Source organism: Urocampus carinirostris, chromosome 8 (assembly GCF_059441175.1).
Source record: "Urocampus carinirostris isolate Australia breed hairy pipefish chromosome 8, RoL_Ucar_1.0, whole genome shotgun sequence".
NCBI classification, from domain to species: Eukaryota; Metazoa; Chordata; class Actinopteri; order Syngnathiformes; family Syngnathidae; genus Urocampus; species Urocampus carinirostris.
The window spans coordinates 25,582,555-25,602,564 of record NC_142356.1 but is presented as its reverse complement, the minus strand read 5'-3'; the positions used below and the strand labels follow the sequence as shown (position 1 = coordinate 25,602,564).

The window sequence follows — 20,010 nt, the reverse complement described above, 5'->3', positions numbered from 1 at the left end:
AGAGATTCGCAGACGTACCGACAAAAGGGGACTGACAGGACAGAGTTTAAATACTGATAGGGAGCTGTCAACAAACAATTGGGCGCCATGGCAATGGTGACAGTTAATATTTTTGAGACAAATCTCTCCCCCTATAGGTGCTGGGTAAAATGACAGTCGCATCCATTTTTAGAAGCAGGAAGTTCTTCCCATTACAATTTACAACTGGGAAAAGCTACCTCCATTTGCCGTTAATCATGGGGGAAGAAATGCAATGGCAAGGCCTTCCACTAGAGAGCAATATCATCGTGATTTTATGCAGACTTGTTGTGAAACATGGAAACAACTTCAAGCATTTACAAGCACTACACCCAAAATTCAAACTCTTTTCAAACCTTGAAAACGCAACATTAAACTTCGAGCATTCTCAAGGATTACAAGCGATCATACGAACTATGGATTTGCGTTTTTTTGCAGCTGCATTCTGGGGCGACATTGCCTTGGATGAAGAAGACCTTGGCATGTTCCAGATTGACAGGACCATTGACCTGACGCACACCCTGCATGGACACACGTCCGGTAAGTGAGGTGGGGCTTACAGTGACCATGGCCGAGATATGATTGCTCTTTTGTATTTGTGTTAGGTGGCCTGGAGGAGCATCAAGTAGCAAAAAAAAGAGCCTCGTTGTACCTGCTGCTGGAGAGGATACGAAATTTCGGCTTGGGTAATCGAATTCTCCAGTAACTGATGTAGAAAGTTGGCAATTGAAGCTAAGAGCTCTGCTAGGGTCGATAGAGTCATTCAATTGGAAATTCCATCCGGGTCCTGTTTTTTTTTTTTTGGACCACAGTTTTAAGAGACATTAAAACCATGAATACAAAACAAGAACAGGGCCACAAAGTTGTCAATTTATGATCGTAGTTTCAAATGACTGTCCCAATTTCAAAGATAGATCAATCTCCGGTATCGTCTTTACAAATTGTAAAACACCCTGTGCCTTGATGTGAATTTATTTTTTTTAGACTTCCTTCCCAAAAACTCCAGTCACAAGAGTCAAAGTGGCAAAAGCGGCAAGAGCCTTAAGAAGGGATTCAACACTAAGGATCGCTTTCCTCGAGCAGCCACTTCCCGAGCCGAGAGGATCTGGCCTGGGGGGGTCATTCCCTACGTTATCGGTGGGAACTTCACTGGTAAGATTGTGTATGTATGTACCAAGGTTGTTGTACGGAGAACCATGCTAACCGTTTTAAATTTTCATGAAATTTTCAAATCATTGTTCAAAGATACTGCAAAGTCATGGCAGGGGATACACTCAACTGGTTGCCAGGATGCCGCAGGGCACACAGAGACAGATAACTCTCTCGCTCATTTACACCTAGGAAAAAATTGGTCTGGCCAACTAACATGACATGAATGTTTTTGGAATGGTGGAGAAACCAGAGTGGCCGGAAGAAACCCACACTAGCACGGGAAGAACATGCAAACTCCACACAGGATGGCTGGTAGCAGGATTGAAACGCAGTAGCTCAGGAGGTAGATCGCTCGTCTTGGATTCAAGGGATCCCAGTTTGAATCGTCTCGTCTGTGTTACATGTCGAAGTGTCCTTGGGTAAGACACTGAACCCCTAACACCCCCAATAAGCAGGTTAGCGTCTTACATGGCTGCAATACAAGGCCGCTATTGGGAAATGTGGAGCACATTGTAAAGCGCTTTGGGAAGTCATTGACTTGAAAAGCGCTATATAAAATGCAGATCATTTCATTTAATGCTACTGCGGTAGTACCACAAATTTACATTGGCACTTGCACAAAGCTCTCATACAGCGACAAGCTGCAACCAAAAATTGAGACATATTAACTGTTCCTCAACAAAAAACTGTGAATCTGTTGAGTCAATGACAACAAAGCTGAGAGACAATCGACACTTTATTTGCATTATTGACTTCATTCTCAAATTACTGTGCAATGCAAGGTATTTTAGTTGTCTCGAGGACATTGTTGTACAGGACTTGTATTTGTCATGATAACTGATTGGTTATCGTTTGGTGCCAGCCGCTGCGGGCTACCTGATTGGTTCCCTGCCCTTCTTAAGCCCAGTCCTTTCACTCGCCTGTTGTCAGTCCGTCAGCGAACCTCTGTTTCTACAAGGCAAACACTTTGACTCTGACTCCCGTCGGTCCCTCTTTTTGCACCCGTTTTTACACCCGTCCGTTCCTGATCGCCCCGTTTGTCTCCAGCTACGACCTGTTTTTTGACCCCGACCATGTTTGCTCCCCCGTCCCGGCTATCGACCTGTTTTTTCCGTCCACGACACCGCCATCTCTTGTCATAGTTGGCATGGCGCCCAATTGGCCCTGCCCGTGTGTGTCACGGTTGCCATGGTGCCCAATTGGCCCCGCCCGTGTGGTGCCAGCTGTGGCTCGTTGAGAGATTGACTTTCCGTTTATATAAAGCTCAACGCTCTTTTGCTTTAGTGTCAGCCCGTCATACGAACTTCCTCCCCGCAAGACATGGGTTCTGACTCGATCCTGTTTTCCTGTGATATCTCCAGTCCCGTATTGTTCCCGTTTATTTTTGTACTGTTTATGTTCGGATTCCAGTTTTGTTTTCTTTCTATTTTTGTCCTGTTGGTTAGTTTTTCCAGTTTTGGTTCCCGTCTAGTTTCTCCTGTTCATTTTCGTTACCCTGATTTGTTATCTATCTCGTTAGTCTCTGGCTTCCTGTTCTTCCACGCCAGACAGGCTTCCTAACGTGCATGACTCCCCATTTCTCGTAAAATAATGGCTTCTGTAAGAACATCACGCGATTGGGTCCTGTATCTGTTCTAGTTCTGACATCTCTCGCCTATATACATATATATTTTATTTTATTTTTTATACTGTCAATGTTTGTATATTATTTATTTTAAAATTATGAAACATATTTAATGCCTTAAAATCTTTGCGCTGTGTAAATCGTAATCATAAATTATTCAATGATATTTCCGAGCAAAAAGTATCGCTATCAGATCTATATTGATTGATACTACCCTGTCCTAATTGCTACAATAGTGCCAATTATAGTTATCTAGATAAATGTATGTTTTTAGCATTTAAGCACTGGTTTTACTCATGACTTTTAATGATCATTCATCAATGGAAAATTTAGTTTCGCAAAAGTAACTAATAAGTTGAATTATTTACTGGAAAACATAGTCAAGTTTGTGTGTGTGTTATGTTTATGTTACAGGTAGCCAGCGGGCCATGTTCAAGCAAGCCATGCGTCACTGGGAAAAACAAACTTGTGTGACTTTCGTCGAGAAAACCGACGAAGAGAGTTACATTGTGTTCACCTACAGACCTTGTGGGTGAGTATGGCAAAAATGTGCTGAGAAATGCTGTTTCTTTTTTCAAAGGAAAGATGTAGCATGCATTTGCTACACTTCTAACTTTATTGCACTGCAACCTTCGAGTTTCTAAAAAACAGCAACATGAGCAAAATCTAAGTTTAGCAACCAGGTAATTAAGTGTTATTAGGAGTGTTGTTAATGAATAAAAAGTTTTGTTTACTTTTTTTTTAAGATAATAAACTACTCAATCAATAAAAGACACACATAACGGTGAAACATCAATCACTAAAAAATATAGGGTAGAATAAACGACAATGATAAAGGCCAAAGTTATACAATACAATGAACTCAAAGCCGTTTATTGCTGTAGGCAAAAAAAGCAGAATCGCAATGGATGACATTGAATAAAATCGTGTTTTTTTTCTTCTTTCAAAAGAATCGCTTTTCACGATTTAGTGCTTAACAGTGGAATTACACCCGACTTTGTTAAAAAATATTAAAATTAGGTCGAATCATATTTTTATTTGTATCGACCAGGGGTCTGGATCCTATGGCTCATGAACCATATATGTCTCTTTTCATGAATACATATGGCTTGGAGATCAAATAGAACATGCAAACTCCGCACAGGAAGGCTGGTGGCTGGATTTGAATCCATGACCTCAGAACTGTCCAGCGGATGCACTAACCACTTAGCTGCTGCGCCGGCCTGGAAACATTGAAATACTCAAAATATCAAAACTGAGAATAATGCACATAAATCCAAAAGATCCATGCTCATTATCTGTTGACTTGCCAGAGAAAAATAGTAAAACGTTTTCTGAAAAATGCTTTAAAACATATAAGACCAGAAGTAAAGATTAATCAGAAAAATCAATACTGGTACTCAAGAACAGATACTGTACCAAAAAATAAGAATCATATTTGCAGCCTTCCACCGTGACCGTGTGTGTATGCATGTGTGTGTTCAGGAATGACCTTGTCACAGCGTGAGACGATATGCTCACTCAACAATGGCTCCACTTTCCTTCCTTTCCCGCTTCTGTTTCCACATTCCGCCAATCACACAAGCAGCTTCTAAGTGTTTGTGTGCTTGTCATGTTTCCTTGTGTGTGTTTGCGTCTTTGCTAGCTGAGGAGTGCATTGTTTGGCGCAGCACCCAGACGGTGGCTTCCTAAGGTGTTAGCATTTGTTGCTAAGCCAAAAGACACCGATAAAGTAATTCTTCAGGGTATGGATTTCAATCTTTCCCATTGAAATTTTTTGGTGGGTGGATAGTCTAGGCAGCGTACAAGGACATGTACCCCCAGATGAAATGTTTGTACATTATAAATTCAAACCTATTGATCAAGAAAAATCAAGAATGTGTGCCCTTGTGAACTATCGAATCACTCCCAAAGCATGGTCAATGAGACAAGAGTTTAATGCAAAGAATGTTTTGGCCATTATTCAATTATACTAAAGATAACCAGTGCCGATGCTGTACAATTTCAAGGTATTGTATCAGCAGCTAAACTTATCAAATCACCGATTTGAGTATTACATTTATCCATTACCTGCACCGCTTATCGTCAGTAGGCTATTGGGGGTGCTGGAGCCTATCCCAGTTATCTTCGGGCAGTGGGCAGGGGACACGCTAAACTGGTTGCCAGCCAATCGTAGGGCACACAGAGACGGACAATTCACTCGCTCATCCACACCTAGGGACAATTTGGACCGGCCAATTAAGCTGACATGCATGTCTTTTGGAATGTGGGAGGAAACCGGAGTGCTTCGAGAAAACCCATGCAAGCACGGGGAGAACATGCAAACCTCGCACAGGAGGGCTGGATTTGAACACATGACAGCAGAACTGTGATGCGGACGCGCTAAGCACTCGATTACCTTAACGCCGTATTACATTTAATAAAATTTAAATTACAGTATCAAATACAGCTGCTTCTGTGGTTGCTACTATGACAGGACGCTGGTTCTTCTTCGATGGTTTACAGGAGGATATTGTAACGTGCAAATATGGGGTACAGTTAGTGCCTGTGTCCACCAAAGCGTTTTCCTGCTCTGAGTATTTTTTTTTAATTGCTTGCAGTAGTAGCTCCGCATTTTTTATGCTCTGTTAAGAACGCTGGCAGTGCGACGAGGGGCTGGATGTGTTTTTTGCCTAGAACGCTTGGCGCTAAACCTTTAATTTCTGGTCGTTGGGAGTTGAAAACTGTTCAATTGGGGCAAAACGTTACGCTTGTCAATATCACATTTTACCTAGCTGTCTAATCACAGTGCAGGCAGGGCAGGATAAACACCGCAACAACCAATGAGAGTATGCGCTCTCGCGTTGGGTAACGGCTGACTTAACAGGATTCCTTCTGACTGACAGAAACATAGCAAAAATACACACATCATGGCGTTTGCGATCGCTTATAAAGTGAGAAATCTAAAAGTTATTTTAATTAACTTTACATTGTAAAAATATTTAAATTTTAATCTTAAAAATAATCTTCTTTAATACAAGTACACAAGAGTCTTAAACAGCCAGAATCTTCCTATGTTTGGGAAATCCTATTTTTTGTCATACACTACATGCATTGTAAAAGATTTAAAAATAAAATGATGCACTCATCTTTAAAAGGAATATGCTTAAGCAAAAAATAGATTCACCAAATATTCTCATATAACATTTGTAGTATCAAATGTATCTATCTTGAGTATTTGTGTTAAAATAATCAATACAGTCTTTTATTAATGAAATGGATCAAAGAAAACTAGCGTAAACTAAAGTCTACACCAAAATTAGTTTAAGATGACTGGCTGGCAACCAGTTCAGGGTGTCCCCTGCCCACTGCCCAAACGTGCTGGGATGAGCTCCAGCACCCCTGCGAACCTACTGAGGAGAAGCGATGCAGATAATGGATGGATGGAAGTAAATATGATGGTGTTTTTTAAAGGGAATTACAAAATAATAAACCTTGGTTCATTGGACATTGTGTAATATTTGTCCAGTAGATGTCGCTGTATTGTGTAGCACAACCGAAAATAGTGCCACAAAGCACAAGGAAGAATACAAACTAACCTAAAGTACACATATCATACATTTGCGCAGCCTTTCACAAGGTTTTTGGTTTTTCTGGGTACCCATAGAAGCAAGATAGCTGGCTATTATGCCAGCTCCCTCAAGGTGACACTTATGTCAAATATGTACATTCATATTATAAATACAAAGTTCTTGTCACAACAGTAAAAAAATGTAAATATTGTTTGGGGCTATGTGTGTGTCGAATCAGAATACAAAATTCTCGACTTGCCAGTATTTTAACAAATGCACGTTTATAAGATGTAATTTTGTTTTTTATTCAAATATATATTTAGTTTTTTAATGAATTATGTATTTTTTACAAATAGGATGTGCTAAATAATACACAATGTCCCTCTAAACAAGTGTATGCCAACCAACTATACACAGATGAATAAATTATAGAAACAAAAGTCCCAGATCCTGATCCCAGCTCAATTTAATCAGATTTGGCAGCCTGGCACCGATATCCCAGCGTACCAAAAAAAGAGTGCGAACTCCCATAGCTTTGAGTTATGAAACGCGGCACTATCGCAGCGTTGTATGTAAATAAATAAATCCTGCACTTTTCCTCAGCTGGATGGAGGAGGGGGCAGGAAATCCTGACTGTGAGTGTGTGTGTGCAAGTTAAAACATTTCAAATTTGACCTGTTTTATAATTTGACAACATAATTTTGTCCTGAATGTTTTTCGTAAAAATGACTCATATGAAGAAAAAACGTTTCTTTTTTTAAATTTTACAAAAGTCGAAGAAAGATTTTTCAGATCAACTATACTCTTCAACCCCAAATAATTTGAGCATTAGCTGTGTGCTGAATCAATGAAAAAAAATGTTACAGAAAGTTACAGAATGAATAAGAGGAATGATTATATACTTTAGAATATGATTACTTAACTTATTTGATTTTGTCATTGATGTTTAAAGGAGCCATCGTGTGGTGAACAAGTACATCATATTCATGCACTTATAATAAATGGCAGTGACGTGTGGTTAGATTCTGGTCTGGTGAAGCAGATTTACGGATGAATTAACTTTTATATTTTGCATCATTTGATTGGCAGAACGGGGCAGCACGGCGGCGCAGTGGTTAGCGCTTGTGCGGCACAGTTCATGTCATGGGAACCTGTCGTGGGTTCAAATCCAGCTCCAGACTTTCTGTGCGGAGTTTGTATGTTCTCCCCGTGCTTGCGTGGGTTTCCTCCGGGCACTCCGGTTTCCTCCCACATTCCAAAGACATGCATTTCAGGTGAATTGGCCGGTCCAAATTGTCCCTAGGTGTGAATGAGCGAATGAGTTGTCTGTCCCTGTGTGCCCTGCGATTGGCTGGCAACCAGTTCAGGGTGTCCCCTGCCCACTGCCCGATGATTGCTGGGATGGGCTCCAGCCCCCCGCGACCCTACTGAGGATAAGCGGTACGGCTAATGAGATGAGATTGGCAGAACAAGAAAGCAATATACAGACTGTGTTATAGATGTTATTGTCATACCTAACATTATAAATAAGGTCTATGTGCTCCGGTTTTTAAAAAATTATAGGCAACAAGAAATAAATTACTGAATGGCCTGACTTGCTGTTAGCTTGCTAGTACTACCACCAATTCGGTTGTTTGGGGCTAAGGTGAGCGGCAAATCCGAATCTTTTGCCTCACTATCGCCCTCTGCCATGAGGCAAGAGAATTGCTTGCCTCACTCTGCAGACACACAGCACAGAGGGATCTTACTTAATTATTGCATTAATATTATTTATTATATAATGTGATAATTCAATGATTTTGAAAAAAAAAAATATCCCCAAATTGTGACGGTAAATGAGGAAAAAAAAACTAAACCACTTAAAAATACAACAATTGAATACATTTTAAATGTTATATTTTCATGATGACAGGTGAGGCGCACGTCACCGATAATTGGTATTTAAATGTTATTTACACAACCTCCCTCAAAACCCTGCATAGGTGTTGCTCGTATGTGGGTCGCCGTGGCAACGGACCCCAGGCCATTTCCATCGGCAAAAACTGCGACAAGTTCGGCATTGTGGTACACGAGCTGGGCCACGTCATCGGATTCTGGCACGAGCACACCCGACCCGACCGCGACGACCACGTCACCATCATACGTGACAACATCCAACCAGGTGAGGAACACTTACCCACAATGCAATGGGAACAAAAGTCTTTTTGAAGGAGTTCCTAATGTTTTACCCAATGACTAGTTGGGGCTCGGCCTTAGCTAAACAAATGGGTGTCTATTTTTGGATATACAGTACTGTACATGAATTAATAATTAGAAGGATTTACTTTTCCTGAAACTGATGACACAACTGGTGTTCAAAGTAATACCGTACACCTACTTACAATCTTTTATATTTTTTATTATTTATCTTTCTTAGTAGAGTTATAGCATAGCACAGGGTAACTATTTTTATTGTTGATGTTTACTACGTTTTGTGTAGTGTTACCCATTGCAACATCTATTGCTGCCAGAGCATCCAAGAACGACGATTACCTCTTGTGCGGTTCTTTTCAAGGCTTCTTATTTTCCTCATGTTGAGGTTTTTTTTGCCTGTATGCAGGTGTCATATCGGGGGATGGTGTAATTGTGGCTGGTGCAGCTCTTTGAGACATTTTGTGATTGAGGGCTACAAAAATAAATGCAACTTGACATAATACTAGCCATTAATCAAGGCCATTTGATCATTGTGACCTATTATCAGGTTTCGGATTATGAAAAATCGGTCGACATGTTTACCATCCAATATCTGAAGAAATATGAAGCTTGTGACTTAAAGGGAAAGGTTGTTTTTCTTGCAGCAGTATTATTTTATTGTTTATTATATTCATTTAGTTTTCCCTAATTTAATGAAGTACTCAAAGACTGATTCAGGCAAAGCATCAATAAATAATAGAAATACTATTCAAGAAAACATGAGGATTTCGCTATTATGTTAATTTATAAATAATACATTTGCCTAAATTATACTGCAATTGATGGATTCACATTTCAAGAGAATGCTATATGAGGAAACACTTACTGACTATGTTATTTACTAGTAATGCAAAACCAAGGTACAATAAAACCTCTACATACCACATAAATTTATTCCCAGATCGTGCTCGTATCTAGAATTTCTCATCTTTCAAACAAATTTTCCCGATACTAAATAACTGAAAAACAATGAATCTGTTCCCGGCCTCACAAATAAATCCAACTTAACGCTAAATAGCTATGAACAAATCTTACTAATCACTCAAAGCACATGCAAATAGTAATTAAACACAGAAATACAGTAAAAATATATTTAAGATTGAAAAAACAACTTTTAAGGCACGCTCCACGCCAAAGGAGCGGAGGAGGTGTTGCAGAACCGGAAACTGGGTTTAGGTTGGGCAACATTTGAAAGACATCTCGAATCTCCAATTTCTCTTTTCTTGTGGAGGGACCACTGTATTTATTTGTGTGAGGTGATTATTCATGAGCAAGTAATTAGACAGGAAGGCAAAAGTTCGAAGTTATAGTTTTCTGACTTTCCATCTTGAATTACTATGAAAGTAAAGTGGCATCTATTTGAGGATGAGGTTTATTTGCCTTTGAACAAACATGATATCATATGCTATCGATTAGCATTGATTGCCACCGTTTTTAGGGGTGGGGCAAAACAAACTCGTAGAGAGTAGGGTTTCAAGTATCATATTGAATCGGATCGGAAGTTAAGTTCCCTCATCAGGATTTTATTGGTTATTTCCAAGTTGGAACTTTACTATGTAGACTATAGTTCAATATATTTATATACATGGGGCACATTCTCATTGAAAAACTAATAAAATGTTTGGACTATGGCTGTGCATGTGGATCTATGTTTGGGTGTGCGCACTTCACCCAGGTCAGGAGTACAACTTCCTGAAGATGGAGCCGGGCGAGGTAAACTCTCTGGGCGAGCCGTATGACTTTGACAGCATCATGCACTACGCCAGGAACACTTTCTCACGGTAAGCTACTCGTAATGACCATATGTAGTTTTTTACGTTTCTTCAAACGTAAAAACCTGAATTCACAGCAATTCAAAATGAGTCACAGCCGATTTTCGTATGATTGATGACAGCTATTTGTCATGATTACTGATTTGTATCATCTGTGCCTGCTCACTTGGCACCAGCCGCTGCGGGCTACTTTATTGGTTCCCTGTCCTTTTTTAAGCCCAGTCCTGTAACATTCCGTTTGTCAGTCCATCAGCGAGCCTCTGTTGTTACAATTAAAGCATTTTTGACCCTGACTCCCGCCTGTCCCGTTTTTGCACCCGTTTTTCTACCTGTCCGTTCCTGATCTCCCCGTTTGTCTCCGGCTCTGACCTGTTTTTTGATTCTGACCACGTTTGCTCTCCCGTCCCGGCTTACGACCCGTTTCTAATCCCAAACACGTTTTTGCTCTCCTGTCGCGGCTATCGAACTGTTTTTTTGTCCTTGACACCGCCATCTCCCGCTCCGGAAGATCCACTTCCGTATTCGGATCACGATCCGATTGCGTGAGGGGCTTTCTTCTTGCGTCTAGCGAGCACCGGATCGCGGGCGCTGCCCGTCCTTTTTCTATCAATAAACTGGTGGTTAATGCTACGCATTTGGGTCCGGATTGCGTTCTGGTTGTGACACTATTTAGACTTGTAATAATCTTTTCACTCATCAAAGCAACCAAAAATGAGCATATACAGTAAATGTTTGTTGTGATTTTTATAAGAAGTTGTGCAGACATTCCTAATACCGTACTTTGACTGTTGCGTGATGGCTCCTCTGATGTTTTGGCCCACAAACAACAAAGTCTTAATTCTATTTGAAGAGAATAAGTCCCATTTTTTAAGTCCGACCTTGGCCTCTTTTGGATGTGGAGGATATACCTAAATGGGATTTGCATTAATTACATTTTCTAAAGCCAAGTAGGCACTCTGTGTTGAACACACAAAGTGCTTGACAGACCTGAAAAAACTTCCATGAATTTGCTAAGAATGTTTTCCACTGTTAAAGGGACATTGTGCTATTAAGTGCATTCTAGTGGTAAAAGAAAACTTCATCCATCAAAAAAAACAGTATTGATTTAAATAAAATATACAAAAACGTGCATTTCTTTTAGGTCGAGATATTTGTATTTATTTTACACTACATGAAGCTCACCTAGAGGGAACTGACGTGATTGTCCGCCGTCCCGCTGCTAAGGGCACCCCGAAAAATCAAAAACCTTGTAAAGGCTCAGAACAAAAACGGTGCGATGTGGTCACCCTAAGCCTCCATAGTTTGTATTCTTCTTTGGGCTTTGAATCACTCGTTTTCAGTCAGACAACACAATACAGAAACATCTAGTGGAACCAATAATAAAGGAACAAACAGTTCACTTGTAACAGATGTTTTTATAATACTATTTTAGGGCACTAAAGTCCACATTATTTTATTTATTATTTTTGATTGACTTCGTTTTTAGAATTTTTCAACTATTAAAAATGTGTCCTTTTTTGTGCTAAAGGGGGATGTTCCTTGACACCATCCTTCCATCCAGGGATGAAAATGGCGTCCGGCCAGCGATTGGCCAGCGGACTCGACTTAGTAAAGGCGATATAGCACAGGCAAGGAAGCTCTATAGATGCCCAGGTACTATGATCTCTATATTTTGTCTATATAATGTGGTTTTTGTGTTTGTATGTGGATGATCTCCTCAGTGAATTTGCTTCCGAAGAGTGTGTGTGTTTGTGTGTCTGTGATTAAATACGTCAAACTGTGTTTCGATTGCTTCCTGTGCACGTTTTTAACATTCCTCCGGTCCCCGACTAACCCGGATGACGTCAATATGGGTTGCATTTGTCGCACATGTTTATGATCGCATCTGTAGCATATGTGCACCAACAGACTTTCGAGGACACACGTCATGAAAGGTTGTGTGTGTCATTCGCTGAAATTGTGCTCACTCCAGCCAAGATATTAGGTACATTTATGCAATCTAACAATATCCAATATAAAAGCTTTATTACAAGCTGTTATTAGCTTTTGATTGACGCACAGATTTTAAGTTAGTTAAAAACAAGGTAGAAAAAATAATGACAACAAACTCATGCTTGATCTAAATGTCAGTAATTAATTGACTATTATGACAACAATGGAATTTGTATGACCGCCAAAAAGATGTGATAAACCCTTGCAGAATACATGGCTGCACCACAAACTGATAGTTTCAATAAGAAAATTCAAGATTAAGCATTTTTTCAACAGTGTACCCAAACATGACTGTAAAAAAAACAAAAAAAAACAACTTGAATTTGTGTAAAAGTAGAGCGCCCTATTAAGTCTTCCCAGATTTGCAATTAGAAAACTAACATCCGACTGACAACCTGCTCAATTTATTTCCACCCTTTGTCAAGAACCCACTCAAGGTGGTGTAAAAGCACAGTGCAGAAACACATACAAATTAATAGATTCAACCGTGGTCTTTATTGGCCCACGGTTCTGTACACAAAAAGTCAGGTAGCGAGGCAACAGTATCTAGAAGACCAGAGGCAATGGCAGGCGAGGGATTGGTATTCCAGTAAACCCAAGCAGTGAAGGCGACAGTTCAAGAGTTCATTAGGTGACACTAGTTATCCAGAAGGACAAGCAGGGATTCAGTACACTGGAAGGACAAAGAGCTGAGACAAGGGTGTTTGGGATGTAATGAGGACAGTGAACAAGCAAGGAACCAAGGGGACGGAGTACTAATAAAGGGAAGAGAACAAGTTGTGATAGTAGGAAAAACTTGGGAAATCAAGGAAAATTTATCTCAGAAGTGATTTGCCAAATAATGTAAGGTTGAGAGAGATAGAAGAAAGAAGCGAGAGATAGAAAGTTGACCTACAGAGAAGCAGGAACCAGAGAGCAAAATTGTAAAACCCGGACAAACGGCTACGGCCAGCAGACGGCAACATATACAACAATTTTGGGAGCCAGCCGGTACAGCAATCCAGCACTACAGTCAGTAACTAGATACGGTCTCGCCATCAGATGCCACCATTGTAATGCATTTACAACCGGTTGGTCGGAACCAATCGCAGTAATAAGCTGGATGTTAGATTTATGTTCACAGACACTCACCCAAAATAGTGAAAGTTGTGTTTTGAAACATTATCGATCTCCATCACACATACTCACAAATCCATGTACAAACATAAATTATAATGAATTTATTCATTACTTTGAACCAAAAGTACTCTCCTGCCTTGACATAAAGTATGTAATGTAAACCTGTAACATTGGGTTGTGTGTTTTCAAGCATGCGGGGAGACACTACAAGATTCCACAGGCAACTTTTCCTCACCTGGTTATCCCAATGGATACCCCTCATACACACACTGTGTGTGGAGAATATCCGTTACACCTGGAGAGAAGGTATCTACATACACATGACACACACACATGCACACACATGCATACACACTATGAAAGCATTTGATTTCCACTGTAAGGAATGAGGATTTAAAAAGAAAAAATGTTACCTTTGTCTGGGATTCATCAGCCATTTCACACAATCCCGTTTGAATCAAAACAGGGTTCGTACAGCTAAATGTAAGTTTAATTCAAGACTTTTTAAGACTTTTAATTGCCTTTTGAAATAAAATTTAAGACCAAGTCGACAAAAAGAACACAGTTGAAACAAGCAAAACAAAAACAACAAAAAAGCACAAGTTAATGGCAATTTTAAACAAATGTTCATTTATTTATTTATTCTAAATCATATTTTGGTCCGGTTGAAAACTTTCCATCTTAAAAACAGCGCTCTACAAAATATTAGAAACGGAAAAAAAGAAATAAAAAGGATATTAACAGTATTTAATGGATCCTCAGTCAAAACAGGAAGATTGTCAGAACCCGAACAGATGGTGGACCCAAATGCGTAACGTTCAATCTTTATTTTACGGAAACGGGGCCTTCATGCGTGGGAACACAAACGCCAGCGATTCTGCGATCACTGGGCAGAGGTGAGACAGAGAAGTCAGGCACGGGAAAACAGGAAGCCAGGGGCAGACAAGATCAAAACCGTAAAGGACAGTCGGGACCAGATACAGGATACAGGATACACAAGCAGATACCGGACAGGACGGGACAGACGGGATCAATACCAGATACTGGATACACGAGCAAGATACCGAACAGGACAGAATCGATACCGGATACTGTATACACAAGCAGGATATCGGACAGGACAGACGGGATCGATACCGGATACTGGATACAACAGCAAGATACCGTACAGGACGGGACAGACGGGATCGATACCGGATACACGAGTAAGATACCGGTCAGGACGGGACAGATGGGATCGATACCGGATACTGGATACACAAGCAGGATACCAGACAGAGTCAAAATGCATGTCCTGCAAGTGCAGAGGTTCTTTGACGGACTGACAAGGAGTGAATGAGAGCACTGAGTTTAAATAGGAGGGGATCCTATCAGGCAACGAGCAGCAGCTGGCGCCAAACGAGTGGGCCCAGGTGAGGGCAATGGGCACTTGTGACAAAGATAACAACTAATTCTATCTAACTCTTCCGCTACATTCATCACCCAAAATAAAAAAGTGTTGCAACCCACTTCTGGGTCCCGACCCACCAGTTGAGAAACTCTGGACTGAACTATAAACTTAGCAGTTTACTTATCGTACTCTTTGACACAAAAACGTATACATTGTGGTACACCCACATGTTGAAATATCAACAAAAATAATTCACAGAGAGCCTTGATTTGCCCACAGATTATGCTGAACTTTACAACCATGGACCTCTACAAGAGCAGCCTGTGTTGGTACGACTACATGGAGGTGCGCGACGGTTACTGGAGGAAAGCTCCTTTGCTGGGTCAGAGGCTCGAAAATCACACACAAAACACAGTAGTAATACTTTGATTACCAAAGTGTGTTGAGTTGTTAAAAACATTAGACGTGTGTCCAAATATGTGTGTGCGTGTGCCACAGGCAGGTTCTGTGGAGACAAACTTCCTGACGTCCTGACCTCCACCGATAGCAGAATGTGGATCGAATTCCGGAGCAGCAGCAACTGGGTGGGGAAAGGTTTTGCTGCCGTTTATGAAGGTATATAAATGCAAGCAAGTTCAGTGCCATCGATGTTAAAAAGTTGTTGGTCCTCTATTTTCGATTTCAGAAGGCCGGCAGTGGATAAACCGATAGAATAACAATATTGCGTTTTGCTTGCTCAGCCATCTGCGGCGGCGACATCAACAAAGACTCAGGACAGATCCAATCTCCAAACTATCCCGACGATTATCGTCCCTCCAAGGAGTGTGTGTGGAGGATCACCGTGTCCGAGGGATACAACGTAGGCCTCAGCTTTCAGGCTTTTGAGGTGATTACTTGGCCCGGTTTTGACCGAGGGCTCCCCCTTAAGCTGTGTTGGGGGGGGTCCACCAGAGAAGTCATATGGATAAAAATCCCAGGATATTCTTGCAAGTGTGCGTGGGAACGTCTGACTTAGATTTTGTGCGCCTATAGAAAGGTAATTGAAATTTGTGTGGGTGTGCGTGGTCCGGGAGTAAAGTTGCGGATAATGAATCTCCATCCACAAGCCCCTAAAAAAATAGCTCCATCAATATTGTTTTATTTAAATAATTATTTAATATTAATAATATATTTCATTATCCAACCGCTTAGCCAGTATTATTCAGGCACCTTCAGGAGCCTTACAGCTTCTATTTTAGCAAAATAGCAAATTTCTATCATTCACTCAAATGAAATATTTTTTTAAATATAAATTTAAATACAATAAGGCAAAAAAAAAAAAAAAACTATTAACCTAAAAAAAAACGTTCTTCAAAGAGAGGTAATATACAGTGAAAAGAATACAAAATTCCCGGTGTATGACACAATAATGAATTGATATCATCCCAGGGGCCATAGAAAACCATTTAGCGGACCACATTTAGCCCCTAGGCCTAGACTTTGATATAGGTGGACTAATACTTTGAAAAATACCTTTAAATTTCAACAAAACATTTATTAATATTAATATCGCACTTATTCATCGGTTATTTACCATTGCTTCAATATGGGATTACTGATTATTGAATATCCACTAGAAAGCAACCAGTACGGTTTTTGTTCACCATTGCGAATGTCGATACTGTAAAAAGTTTGGTATCAAAACCAATACCGTACCTATGAAAATTATATACCTTTACCATACTGTGACAACAAGCTTAATTTCGAGGAGTGGTTCTCAAATAGTGAGCCGTCCCACCTCCAGGGACGCGAGGCTTGGTCAAGAGGAGCGTGTTTGACCTCCGTAAATTTATTTTGGATTTTTTTAAACTGTACTATAATAAAGTGCAACAGCACCTCCACTACACTAGGGGGCAGTGACACTCTTACATACTCACAATACTAATTCAGCGTGCATCCATGTGAATCGATAACAACTTAAGTCAGACACTTTTCTTAATTCTTCTTATGAAAAGGTACCATATATTTTTGTGTATAACTCGTACTACTAATTTTTATTAAAAAGTCTGTATAACTTTTTGTTTTTCTCAACTCAAACTAAGCATTGTAGGTCACAAACACGTTGAGAACTATCGCAACGCGATTCGCACCCGGGTTATAGATGACACAGGAACAGGCAAAAGGCATTCAATTTGATCTCATCATCATCACACTTAGTAACTTTAAAACTAGTGGTTAAGTATCAGTATTTTTGTTTGCCACTATACAGGTTCAAATCCCATTGCATCAAATGTGCCAATGAAGTCAGTGATATTTTCCGACTAATAATTTTTTGCTTGTAATGTAGTACCGTAAAACCTTGTGTATCACGCACCCAAACTTTGAGTACGTTTTGGGGTACAAAAAACGTGTGTTATATGCAAATAAATACGGTGTGTTTGTAGTTTTTATCTCATTTACAGTTTATGATCTTGGTAGATCGAGCGACACGACAGCTGCGCCTATGACTACCTGGAGGTGCGGGACGGCCCTCTTGAGACAAGCCCACTGATTGGCCGATTCTGCGGCTACGACAAACCCGAGGACGTGCGCTCTACCGCGCACACGCTCTGGATGAAGTTTGTGTCGGACGGCACGGTCAACAAGGCCGGCTTTGCTGCCAACTTCTTCAAAGGTGCGAGAGTCATTGCAATGTTTTTGTGTTGGGTTTCAAAGTTTTGCACATGTATTCTGATTGTTGTTGTTATATACAATTTTCAATTATTTTAGGGCTGGCATTATTGTATTCTTTTGTGTGTAACACGTACTCTTTTATAATGCACACCCCTATTTTTTAATTAAAAAATCGCTATAAAATTTTTCTTTGCTCCGACTAAGCATCAGAAGTGACAAATGTTGTTGAATATGTGCGGGCCATTATTGAAATCATTTAAACAATTAACAAAATAGCAACACAAATTTACAATGTATTTATTTCATGTCCTTCAAAGTCCAATTCATCATCTGATACACCAAAGAGTTGTTTGCCTCATTGTGCCTTTTTGCAATTATTTATATCTTTCTGCATGACTTTGTATTTTCTCAGTTCTCTAACATTCATTCATCTCTGGTACCCTGAGTAAAAATAGTGTGGTAATGAAATAAAATGATAATGGCTTTTCTGATGACCTAGTGCTGTTGTTGTTAGGATTTGGCATTCTCACCGCCATGACCTCAGTTCCATTCCCATTGCATCCTATGTTTTGCCATTGAGGTCAGCGATATTATTCGACTGATCAATCAATGCACAAATATTTTACCCTACAACCTTGTGCACCACAACTTTAAGTTCTTTTTTAGGTAAAAAAAGTGTGCTATACACGAACAAATACAGCAAATCATACTAATGGTGACATTAATTAGGGTAATTTTAAACTCCCACTGTCAGGACCGGAATGGAGACAGGACCCACTTGCGTTACGTTTCTCACAAGTTTTATTAGAAGAAAGGGAAAGGGTTGCGCCCACGATCCGGGGATTGCTGGACGCGGGAGGCAGCTCGCTCTGAACGCGGAAGTGGATGTTCTGTGGCGAGCGATGGCGGTGTCGGGAACGGAAAAAACGTGTCAGCAGCTGGGACAGGAGGGCAAAAACGGTGTCGGGTCGGAAGCAAGTCGTAACCCAGGAAAGGAGAGTAGACGTGGTCAGGATCAAAAATGGGTCGAAGCTGGGGGACAGACAGGAGCAAAAAACAGGTGGGAGTCAGGGTCGAAAAAGGCTTGCCTAGTGTTAACTGAGGTTTGCAGACGGACTGACAACAGGTGACAGAAAGGAGTGGGTTTAAATTGGGACAGGGAGCCAATCAGAGTCTGAGGCAGTTGGCGCCAAAGGAGCGGGTACAGGTGATTCACATCGCTAATCATGACACCCACCTTCCAACTCAGTGTATGTCAACCTTTTTTGAGCTAAGGCACACTTTTTTTTATTAATATAATCAAGGTCTTTCAAAATGGTTAAAAGTATAACGTTTTTGTAATTATTTTTGGTCACTGTGGCTCAGAAGGTAGCAAAGTTTCTTATTTTAGTTTCAAATTCTGCTTTCATTTTGGATTATACTGTTTAAATCATTTTACTACTTTATATCTTGTATATATTGTTATTTTTTTTTTTAGAAAATGAGAAATAAGTACGAGCAGATAATTATTATTTAAGAAGAAAAAAAGTAATCTAATGATATGGCTGAATGTTCCATGTACTCAGTTGCTCACTGAATAAAAGCAAAGATACTGAACAATGGCATGCTTTTTTTTTTTTCAAAAATTGAGAAATTAATTTCCTGTGGCACACTAGACAAGGTCTCACGGCACACCAGTGTGCCCCAACCCCAAACACTGCTCTGACTCGTAACAGCATAACTAAATATTTTAAATCCCAACGGGAAAATTGTGTCTTAAGTCCCTAACATGCCAGGTATGGTCGTAATACTGTCATAGTCATAGAGTGTATAGCCTTGTCCTTAAGAATACTGTGTGTGTTCCAGAGGAGGACGAGTGTTCCAAGCTAGACAATGGTGGCTGTGAGCAGAGGTGCATCAATACCTTGGGAAGCTTCAAATGTGCCTGTGATCCAGGCTATGAACTTGCACCCAACAAAAAGAGCTGCGAAGGTAATCCTGTCTGGTATTGACTGTACTGTAACAATTAACAATATAGTAGAGTGTGAAGCTATGGTTGAAGGTGAACTTGAAGTGCATGCAAGCACTGTCCTCAGCCTTTAGTTTGAAGACAAGTTTTTGCCAAATCACTCAATTGAGACCTAATAGGGAAGTACCAATCATAGTTTTATTTATATAGTTAGACCTAATCATCCAGATTTTCACCAATCCCATTTTTTTCATAACATTTACCATATATTTTCAACTTTCATTTTCTTATTAAACATATCAAAAGTATCTGAAAAGCAACAATTGCTTTTCAACTCCACTCAAAATAGTTATCTCAAATAAAAATGAAAAGGCTACAAGTCATCTCAGCATAAGAGTACAGTGAAAGACCTTGGTTGACCAATGAGAGAGGTGATGCGATTGGTTTAAAAGATTGGGGGATCAGCCAAACGTCAATTGCCCATAAATTAGGAAAATCAGGACTGATAAATTGATTGAGCAATAAATCATCCATCCATCTATCCATCTATTTTAGGCGCC

The 20,010-nt window shown here is 40.1% G+C and overlaps 1 protein-coding gene across 2 annotated transcripts in view; it reads left to right on the top strand.

Annotated features, from left to right (window-relative positions):
- tll1 (tolloid-like 1) overlaps window positions 1–20,010 on the top strand; it is a 79,483-nt gene that overhangs the window by 30,425 nt on the left and 29,048 nt on the right. For both annotated transcript variants that reach the window (XM_088342107.1, XM_088342108.1), the window contains 13 exons: window positions 457–558; window positions 624–704; window positions 1,003–1,170; window positions 3,209–3,326; window positions 8,328–8,506; window positions 10,253–10,358; window positions 11,878–12,002; window positions 13,651–13,766; window positions 15,130–15,232; window positions 15,349–15,465; window positions 15,591–15,736; window positions 17,308–17,503; window positions 19,348–19,473. In XM_088342107.1, coding sequence (XP_088198233.1) covers window positions 457–558; window positions 624–704; window positions 1,003–1,170; window positions 3,209–3,326; window positions 8,328–8,506; window positions 10,253–10,358; window positions 11,878–12,002; window positions 13,651–13,766; window positions 15,130–15,232; window positions 15,349–15,465; window positions 15,591–15,736; window positions 17,308–17,503; window positions 19,348–19,473 — 1,683 coding nt within the window. The remainder of the gene's footprint in view (window positions 1–456; window positions 559–623; window positions 705–1,002; window positions 1,171–3,208; window positions 3,327–8,327; window positions 8,507–10,252; window positions 10,359–11,877; window positions 12,003–13,650; window positions 13,767–15,129; window positions 15,233–15,348; window positions 15,466–15,590; window positions 15,737–17,307; window positions 17,504–19,347; window positions 19,474–20,010) is intronic.